The following is a 9,365-nucleotide window of genomic DNA, read 5'->3' on the forward strand; positions in this document are numbered from 1 at the left end:
TCTTGTTTTAATAGTATCTTTTACGATTGTAGCTGGCCAGGAGAGATTAGAACATTCGAGGTTATCGATTTGAAGAAAATAATAATAGTGAAACGAATAGCTCAGTTGGTTCTAGCGTGTAGCCGTTAACCACAATGTTGGAGGTTCAAGTCCTTTTAAAGTTGAGATTCGTGTGTTAATTCAAAATCTTTTATCAGGATTTAATTGAAAATTTATAAAATATTGGGAGACTTGAGATACAATTTACAAAATAAAGGCTACTTTTATGAGTTTACCAACGTTATGGTTGGGATTCGAAGGCTGGGAGACAAGTGTTGAGCACATATTTTTTTTTGGTAAACAAAGAAAACCTAAACTAGTAAACGCCAGTGTTGGCTATCATGCGCACCTTCCATACCCGAAGCTGTTTCTTCTGCGGTTTTGCCATGGAATCTGCTACTGAATTTTCTTGTCTTGGTATGTGTTGGATCCTCACTCCTACTCTCATTTCAGCAATGTCTCAATATTCCTCAAGATTGCTACTCAAGCGTCTCTGGTTCGTATCCTTTGCACTGCCTTGGTGGTCTCCATACTCACCGTTTCCAGAATAATCTATGCCACCCAACTCTCATGGGCATAGCAGTCCCATGTAAAATCCCTAAAGCTCAGCTTCTACATCGTGCACTTTCTAAGAAACTTGAAGAATCCTATTAGCCAACCCCCTCATTATCTCTAACCACACTTCCACATGATGCGAGGCCAGATTCCCTTTGTCGAGCTCCGTCCGAGTTCACCTTGAGCCACCCATTTGGTGGAGGTTGCCACCGGTTGTTGCCTGTATTCATTCGTTCCATTAAAATGGTTCGAGTTGCGCCCCTAATCAAGAAATTGAAGAGAGAAGGGGTTGAAAGCAATCCTTGTTGTTTTGCTTTTTCAATTGTTTTTATGGAGTTTGAGACAGTGAACAGATGAACAGTTCTCTTCTAAAACACAATTTTCATTCCTGAACTTCTAACTCCATTTGGTTGTGTCTTAAAGCCTTGGGCTCATCGTCCTTTAGCAAATTATCGGATTTAAGTTTCTCGTCTCTTCACTTGCTGTTTTTGACTTCTCAAAATCTCCGAGTCATCAGAAACTGTTTCCTCAGGATTTGCATGTGAGCTAAGAAGGGCCAGACTGTCGCTTTTAACTCAGGTAAAGAAAGTTGAATCTGTTCACGTAACTCAGCAAGCAGTGTAGAGATTTCAATGGCCTCAGGTGATTTAGAAATAATGGATTCTTCAAAAGGTAAGAGCTGGTTGGTCCTTAATTTCTGGTTCATGTCTTGAAAGAGACTTCTTTGCAGGATGTCGGGTAAAATGGAATTAGAGGTAGAACTATGATCTTTGCTTGATTCTTTGAGCTTAAGAGAAATAGAGTTCTTTCCAGGATGATCGGGTAAAGAGAGCTCAATTTGATCCTTGGGGTTTTTTTCAACTGTGAGGCCAAATCAGAATTCTCCTCTCTGAAACTTTACCTCATCTTCCAACTCTTTTTGAACGGTATCGGTATTTTTACCCTGAAACCTTGAATTGTTGGCGGCGGCCTGTTTGTTTTATCTGTGACTCCTCCAATAAGATCTTCACTTATTTGATCTCCTTCTTCAAGCAATCACATTTTGTTCCCTACTGTGATTTCTGCAGCTTCCAAGACATCTTTAGATGAACCAGCATTACGCAGTGGAGAAGATGTGAAGCCTGATTCAAGTCTTCTTTGTTGTTATGAGAATGACTTGCAGAACCGGAGGAGTGGTTTGACCTCGAAGAGTCGTTAAAAGAGTAGGATCCAAAGAAAGAACTAGTTCGAAAACCAGGTGAAGGTTGAACCCCGTCATGAGGGGAGAAATTCTCTATATATAGGAACCATCCAAGGAATCAAAGCTATTAACTTGGTTCCGGAACAGACATGAGAAGGTTTCGTCAGCCTCGAAAAAGACGGTGCACAGCAAATTAATTGAAAATGCTTATCGTACTGAGGCAAAGTTCTAGACTGCTTGTTGCATATTTGCAATCTACCAAACCGTTTACTGTTTATGTGATTCATGTGTACTTTCAAGTGAGTTTGAGTGTCTTAGCTATGTTCAGATAAAATTACAGAATTAGTTAGAACAGACACAATTGCAGAAAGGGAAGTTGACAAAAGGAAGTCTTAAGCACAAGGTTTGGAGGCCTTCTACCGTTACTTGTTTATTATGTATTTGTTTGGAATATAGCTCCCGAAACAAATCGTATATCAATTTCCTCTTACCATCTACATGGACAGACCAAAGTGCCAATTTGCTTCAAGCCCAAACTAATGTCTACAGTTATCTACTGAGTTACAAATTTAGAATTGCCTAAATTTTCTTTCCCTATCTCAACCTCCATAAACAATTGAACATACTGAAACGATTGCTTTGAACCCTTTCTCTTCAACTTCTTGCCAAACCAAATGCATTTTAAAATAACCCTTTTCATTCATTTTAAAAGGGATCTACACAGAGATAAAGTCAAAGTAAATCCTGTGAGGAGAATCCCAGAGCCAAAACCAACATGCAAAATAAAAAAAACGGTGGGATTTGGAGGAGGAAAAATGAAAATACAAAAATGGCCCATGCAGGTCTCGAACCTGCGACCTCGCGTTATTAGCAGGACGCTCTAACCAGCTGAGGTAATAGGCCGACGTTTTTATTATCACAAATAGTTTTACATAACTATATCAATATGTTCTTAGCTACTGCTGCTCAAGTTTGCTACTCAAGCGTCTCTGGTTCGTATCCTTTGCACTGCCTTGGTGGTCTCCATACTGTCCGTTTCCAGAATAATCTATGCCACCCAACTCCCATGGGCATAGCAGTCCTATGTAAAATCCCTAAAGCTCAGCTTCTACATCGTGCACGTTCTAAGAAACTTGGAGAATCCTATTAGCTAACCCCCTCATGATCTCTAACCACACTTCCACATGATGCGAGGCCAGATTCCTTTTGTCGAGCTCCGTCCGAGTCACCTTGAGCCACCCATTTGGTGGAGGTTGCCACCGGTTGTTGCCTGTATTCATTCGTTCCATTAAAATGGTTCGAGTTTCGCCCCTAATCAAGGCCTTTCTGATTACCTCCATCCATTGCTTCTTTCCAGTATCGGTCTTTCATCTTCTAAAGGGATGTCAAAAGAAGTCGCATTACGCTGGAGCCAAATGTTCCATATGATTGCGCCAAAAAGGATATCCCAGTTTTCGATCTGACCAACAAACTTCCCTCAGGTTCATTGTTATCCATGCTTTCATTTCCATCTGCAGGAACTCTTGCAAACGATCGCGCTTCACTACTGCACTCCAAATCACTACCGCCGAAAGACAAAGGCGTAGTAAATGGTTAATGTCTTGCATCGGTTCCGCACATAATGGGCGTTTTCTGTCCGAGGCAATATGGTGTCGTTTACGCTCGGCGTTGGTCATCACCCAGTCGCAGCACACCAGCCATAAGAACATTTTCACCTTTTGAAGGCCCCGAAATGCATAAAAAATGCATCATTTTGTTGTGCCAGTCTTCAGAATCCAAGACCGCCACACTTCATCGGCTGACATACGTTTTCCCATTTGACTAGATGCACACCACCTTTGTCTTTCTTGCCACATCAAATGAATTGTTTTATAAGGGATTCGGTTGTTACACTATTCTTTGTGAGAGAGCCGCTGATTGCTTTGTGTAGATAGGAAATGATGCTAAAACAGACTTCGCGAGTGTGATACGCCCAGGGGAGGTGAGTGTTCGCATTTTCCATCCATTTAACCTATCATGTATCATCTGCATAAGATATTGATAAGAAGCTGGTGTAACACGACCATGGACTAGCATTACATCGAGGTATTTTCTAAGATCCGGCACTACTTTATATCGCAGTTCGGTGCTGATTTCTTCACGCAAGATTGGGCTCAAATTCTTAGAGAAAAGTGGTCTTGGACACGCTTACCTTTTTGGCCCGAAGCACTGTAGAATTTTGAAACTATTGAAATAATTATCTCACTTTGTTCGCTAGTAGCTTCGGTAAACAATACCATGTCGTCCGCAAACATCAAATGGGATATTTTGGGTGCTATTTTCGAGGTTTTAAATGGTATCCATCTGTCAACTTCCACTTTGACTTAAATTTTCTTTGTCAATCTCTCCATACAAAGCATAAATAGATAAGGCGAGATCAGATCGCCTTACGGATGTAGCGCAAGGCATAATGATATGTATCAAAGTGTCCGAAATGCTCAAATCCACCAACGTATCTTCAATGAAATCTCATTCTAATCGATCATAAATCTTTTCTAAGTTAATTTTAATCGCATCCAACCCTTTCGACCTATTTCTTTTAATTTGGTGAATTACCTCATGTGTGATTAGGATGTTATCTACTATAGAACGACCTGAAATAAAGCTCATTTGATTTTTTGAGACTCATCGTGGGAGAAAAGCTTTAACCAATTCACTGTAATCTTCGTAATTCTTTTATAAATCAAATTGCATAAGTTCATGGGTCGAAATTGATTAATCAGTTTTTGGAATCTTGAGAATTAACACAAGAAGTGTTTGATTAAGTTCAGAATGCCACTGGTTGTTCTAAAATATCCCACGGATAAAATTACATACCGTTTATCTATTATATGCCATTTCTTTTGGTAGAAAACTGCATGAATTCCATCTATTTCGGGTGATTTTAATGGTGCCATTTCAAAGAAAATTGACTGCATCTCATCATTTGTTAAAGGTAGGCTTAGATCATCAATTTGAGAGACACTTGGAAACAGACCCCTTGGGTAATCAATCTCATTCCTCGTCTCGCTTTGGAATAAATCACGGTAATATCTCACTGCCAAGGCTTTGAGTTCCTCCTTTCCGTGCACCACTCACCATTCTCTGCCTTAAAGGTTGTAATTTTGCTCCGTCTCTTTCTTGTCTTAACGGATGCATGAAAATACCTTGTGTTTTTATAGCCTTGTAGTACCCAGTTCGAACAAATCTTTTGACTCCAAAAACTCTCTTCTTGTTCGAGTACTACGTTCAGCTCAGCTCGTACTTCCGTTTTGAGTTCACATAGAAATTCCGAGTGTTGATATTTTTAAAGCTCGCTCGATCCCACGATTCGAGCTATTAATGTTCGCTTTTTCTTGGCAATGTGACCAAAGACTTCAACATTCCAGATTTTAACTTACGAAATAAATTCATTTAAGTTTGTGTTGAGGTCATATCCCTCCTTCCATATTGATTGCAAGATATCTTGGAATTGGGGGTGGTTGTTCCACTCCATAATATATCTGAAAAGTCGGTCATGCGCAGCTCCACCTTCCACGCTAGTTTGGAATAAAATCGGTCTGGTCTGAACCCAGTCGATCAAGGTGTAGCACATAGGAACTAGGGAACCTGGATCCTAATTTTTCATTAGCTAAGCACCGATCTAATCGTTGGTGGAGGCTTCCCTTGGCCATGTAAACGGTGGTCCTTGGAAACCCATGTCCAGCAATCCAGTTTCAAAAAGAAAGTCTACAAACGCTCTATTGCCCCTTGTTGTTCGTTGGCTTCCAGGCTCCAGCTTTTTCCTTCTCAGCAGAAATAAATACTAATAATAGAATTAAAATCTCCTCTCGCCAACCAAGGCTTATCGCTCCCAGGATCTAGCGATAATAACGACAGCCATAAGTGTTTCCTGATCATTTTAAAGCGGCCATGAACAAATTGGTAGGAGGAAATATAGGAACTGCGAACCAATTGGACTCATACCAGAGTCTCAACATCCTTTCCCCCATTTCCTTTGAATCTTCCATCGAATCATTATCGTTAATGAGACCCACCTCTAGTAGCCGAGTGTCAATTTGCTCTTTCAGTGACGACTCTGGTGTTTCCAATATCCTCAATCCGATGCGGGTAATCCGATCGATCCGATGTGTCATATTAGGGCCATCGGAGCGACCCACTGTAAAAATAGCAGAAATTTTAAAACATTTTATCAGAACATGTAAACTTATAAAATCATTTGCCACTATAAAAAAAATAAAACAGATTTTCAGACTCGTATATAAAACAAAATACAATTACATGCCCCTAATCACATGTACCGTACTCTGCAAACAACGCCGGAAGAACTCCCTTACTGATGTTGATAGCTGCACTGATACAATTCTTTTAACCTGTAATGGTGAGTATAAGTGAACTTCGGAGAGCTCAGTAATACAGAACTACCAGATGATGCTGATGAACGTGCAAATACAGATAAATATATATTTTCTTATTGTTTCCGAACATTTACAGATTTTTATGCTGAGCATAGATCCTACCGATATTTCAGGTGGTAACGGACAATGAGCTTTCGTTTCATAGAAATATTTCGGATGACTGAGTTCAGGAGATCAGAATAAGTTATCTAGTGTGTTCCCGTAAAACCAGTAAAAAGATACAAATCTTTTAAAACATATATATATACCCCATCTCATCACATCAAAATGTGTAGGTTCCCCAGAACCATACACCCAACTCAACACATCATATAAGGCCCTGAGCACAAAGCCGAGGAACCTGCGGAAATACTTCCTTTAACAATACCCTCAATTAAAACATTTTTCCGTCATTAAACGGAGATATCAAAAATCAAAACAGAATTCAGAACATATATCAGAACAGAATCCAAATCATAAATCAGAACAGAATTCAGGTCATATATCAGAACAAAATTCAAGTCAGAAATCAGATAAAATATTTATATGATTAGGGAACACACCAGAGTTTACAGATATTATTCAGAGATATTGGATAATCTTATCGGGTAGAGAGACACAAATCTTCAGTTTACCGATAGAATGTTGGAAGTTAGAAAAACTATTTGAAAATGTTCATTAACTGACAGAATCATCAGTTATTCAGGATATGATTTATCGGGATTATCTTATTTGAACACTTTTCTGAATCTCTACGAAATTTGAAGGTATTCAGAATCTTTACAATCTATAACGATTAATCCGATTATAGAACAACTCCAGATGAATAGCTCTCAGAATCAATACTTACCAACTTGTCATTTCATTAACCTTCCAGGGTATTTACTCTTTAATACCAAATATTCTTATCCACAGATCATCTTCTGAGTCATCACTGAATAAATCTTAAGGAGACAAACAAATATTCTAATGGTCTTTATTTCATTTTCATGTTTCAACTATACCAGGAAATGCTGACGTACTTGATTTATGGTTCATAATCCATAGGGATGATACATCATATAAGTTCATCCGAATTTCCAAACTTATTCCAATCTCTTACTTAATCCTCAGTCTTTGAGGTTACTTAGTTCATTTAGCATTCAAGTCCATTTCAGATACTTCGGGATTTTTCTAGGGTAATCCAGATGTTTCCGAAATTCGTATACATACTGTACTTCCGTTCAATTCAATTTGGTCTTCGAGGTTTATTTAATTCCAATTTATTATCTATTCCAGTCCCTTCGAACAATTCTGATAAAAGAGCACCCTCCGATAAATTGTTCTTTAGGTATTTACTCATAACTCGAATATTTTCGGGTCAAGTGCCTTCTCGGATTTTACAAACGAAAAATCTTGAATTTTTCTTTACAAAGAAAGGATCTTAATAATTAAATTCGTACGTAATCGAGTTAAGTACAAATCCTCAAAGTACTTTCTCCTTCAGGGTCAACTCTGACTATTTTACCTCTCAAGGGCATTTTCGTAATTTCTTAACCAGATAATTTCGATATTAGGTCTTAACGAAAATAATATAATATAGAGATCCTATGATTAATTGCTTCCTCGAACATTCTTTGATCTTGAAATGATTCCTTAAAAGACTTCTAGTAACTAGCATAAACCTTCTTGGGGTTAAAAAAACCGATTATCCATAATTTCCAAGTAAAACTAACATTTCTTATGCACATCAATAGTTTTAGCAGATCCGTAATTCTTTTCAGATTTATTATTCCACTTCCATGGACAATTCTTGTCATTTTCCAACATAAGAGTAATTTCGTAATTTTACCTAATCGAAATATTCTCATAATTTATCATCTAAGTACCTTTAATGAGATAAATTATAATCTACATATCTATGGATGATTCTTTTATCACTTAATTCCAGAACTTGTAATTTAATTCCAACTGTCCTTCAATTTCTTATAATAGTCATCTGAGCCATATTAAGTTACATACTTTCTACCGTATTCGTATCTAGTGTAGATCTTCATTAATTACACATATGAGACCAAACATTTCTATTCATGCATTTACCAATACCAACATGTTCTATAAATCATAAAGAGGTAGTAAAGTATTACCTCAGTTTCCGTGCAATACTGATCGACCAATAAATTCCATTTGAACCCCCTCGATCTTGAATTCAACTTCCAATAATTCCTCAGATACATATCAACATAAATTATATAAAAAACGGAGCTTAATTACGATAAACGGATCAAATCGGGTGATAAATCAGTGAACAACAGCTTACCGGTTTCGAATTTGGCGAAACGGACTTCAGATTCGGATTCAAGACGTCGAAAGCATAAAATATGACTTTTTGAAAATTTGGAATTTTAGCTCAAAATCAAAGTCAACGGGTTTGACTGCCAATATCGAGGCCTTCGGGTCCGAATTTCAAAAAATGAACTGCGGAATCGGATTTGGAACGTCGTAAAATGTCAGGATAGGTATACTCGGTCAAAGTCAAAGATCGTTTAATGCCTGGTCAAAGCCTATCAAAGTTTTGGTCAACAATGGTCAATGCGTGTCAACGGTCAACGGGTCAGGTCAACAGATCGGGCCGGGTCAACGGGTCGGGTCAGATTGTGACCGGTCAAAACAGTTCCAAAACCGGTCAAACCGGTCACTTTTTCCTTCCCCACGCGCAGTGGCGGCGCGTGGGGGAGCGTGAACAGTGCTAAATTCTCGAAAAAATTCCAAAATATTATTTTGAGCGATTTCGAGATACTTACAAAGCTCGGTTCACAATTTTGAACGGCTGAGAGCTCGATTTTAACAGATCAGAAACTTTGACCGCTTCACCTCCTCACGCGCCACCATCGACGGAGACCAAGGATGACACCGGCAGACTCGGAACGATGCAAGGAACATGATGGTGCGGGAGGTGTCGTAAACGGATGCTCGGATCGTCGTGAATCGACGAAAAACCAATTGAAATTGAGTTATTACCGACGATACTTTCGACTGAAATTAACGACGAACGGCGACAATTCACGATGAAAGGTTTGAGGGGTTTTGTTCCTCGCTCGACAACGAACACGATGGTGGTTTTGGCTAGTCGATCGGAGGTCGGACGACGAGTAGATCGGAGTTGAAAGAGGGGTTGAGGGGAAGAGGAAAACTAG

At 38.9% G+C, this 9,365-nt stretch overlaps 1 protein-coding gene across 1 annotated transcript; it reads right to left on the bottom strand.

The window, feature by feature from the left end:
- Positions 1 to 2,920: 2,920 nt before the first annotated feature.
- Positions 2,921 to 3,450, bottom strand: LOC120172828. The gene is made up of 2 exons (XM_039180188.1): positions 3,179 to 3,450; positions 2,921 to 3,044 (listed from the first exon to the last, which is right to left on the bottom strand). Exons 1-2 carry the CDS (start codon positions 3,448 to 3,450, stop codon positions 2,921 to 2,923), a joined length of 396 nt encoding a protein of 131 aa, XP_039036119.1.
- Positions 3,451 to 9,365: the final 5,915 nt, after the last annotated feature.

Source organism: Hibiscus syriacus, unplaced genomic scaffold (genome assembly GCF_006381635.1).
Source record: "Hibiscus syriacus cultivar Baekdansim isolate YM2019G1 unplaced genomic scaffold, ASM638163v2 tig00111881_pilon, whole genome shotgun sequence".
NCBI classification, from domain to species: domain Eukaryota; kingdom Viridiplantae; phylum Streptophyta; class Magnoliopsida; order Malvales; family Malvaceae; genus Hibiscus; species Hibiscus syriacus.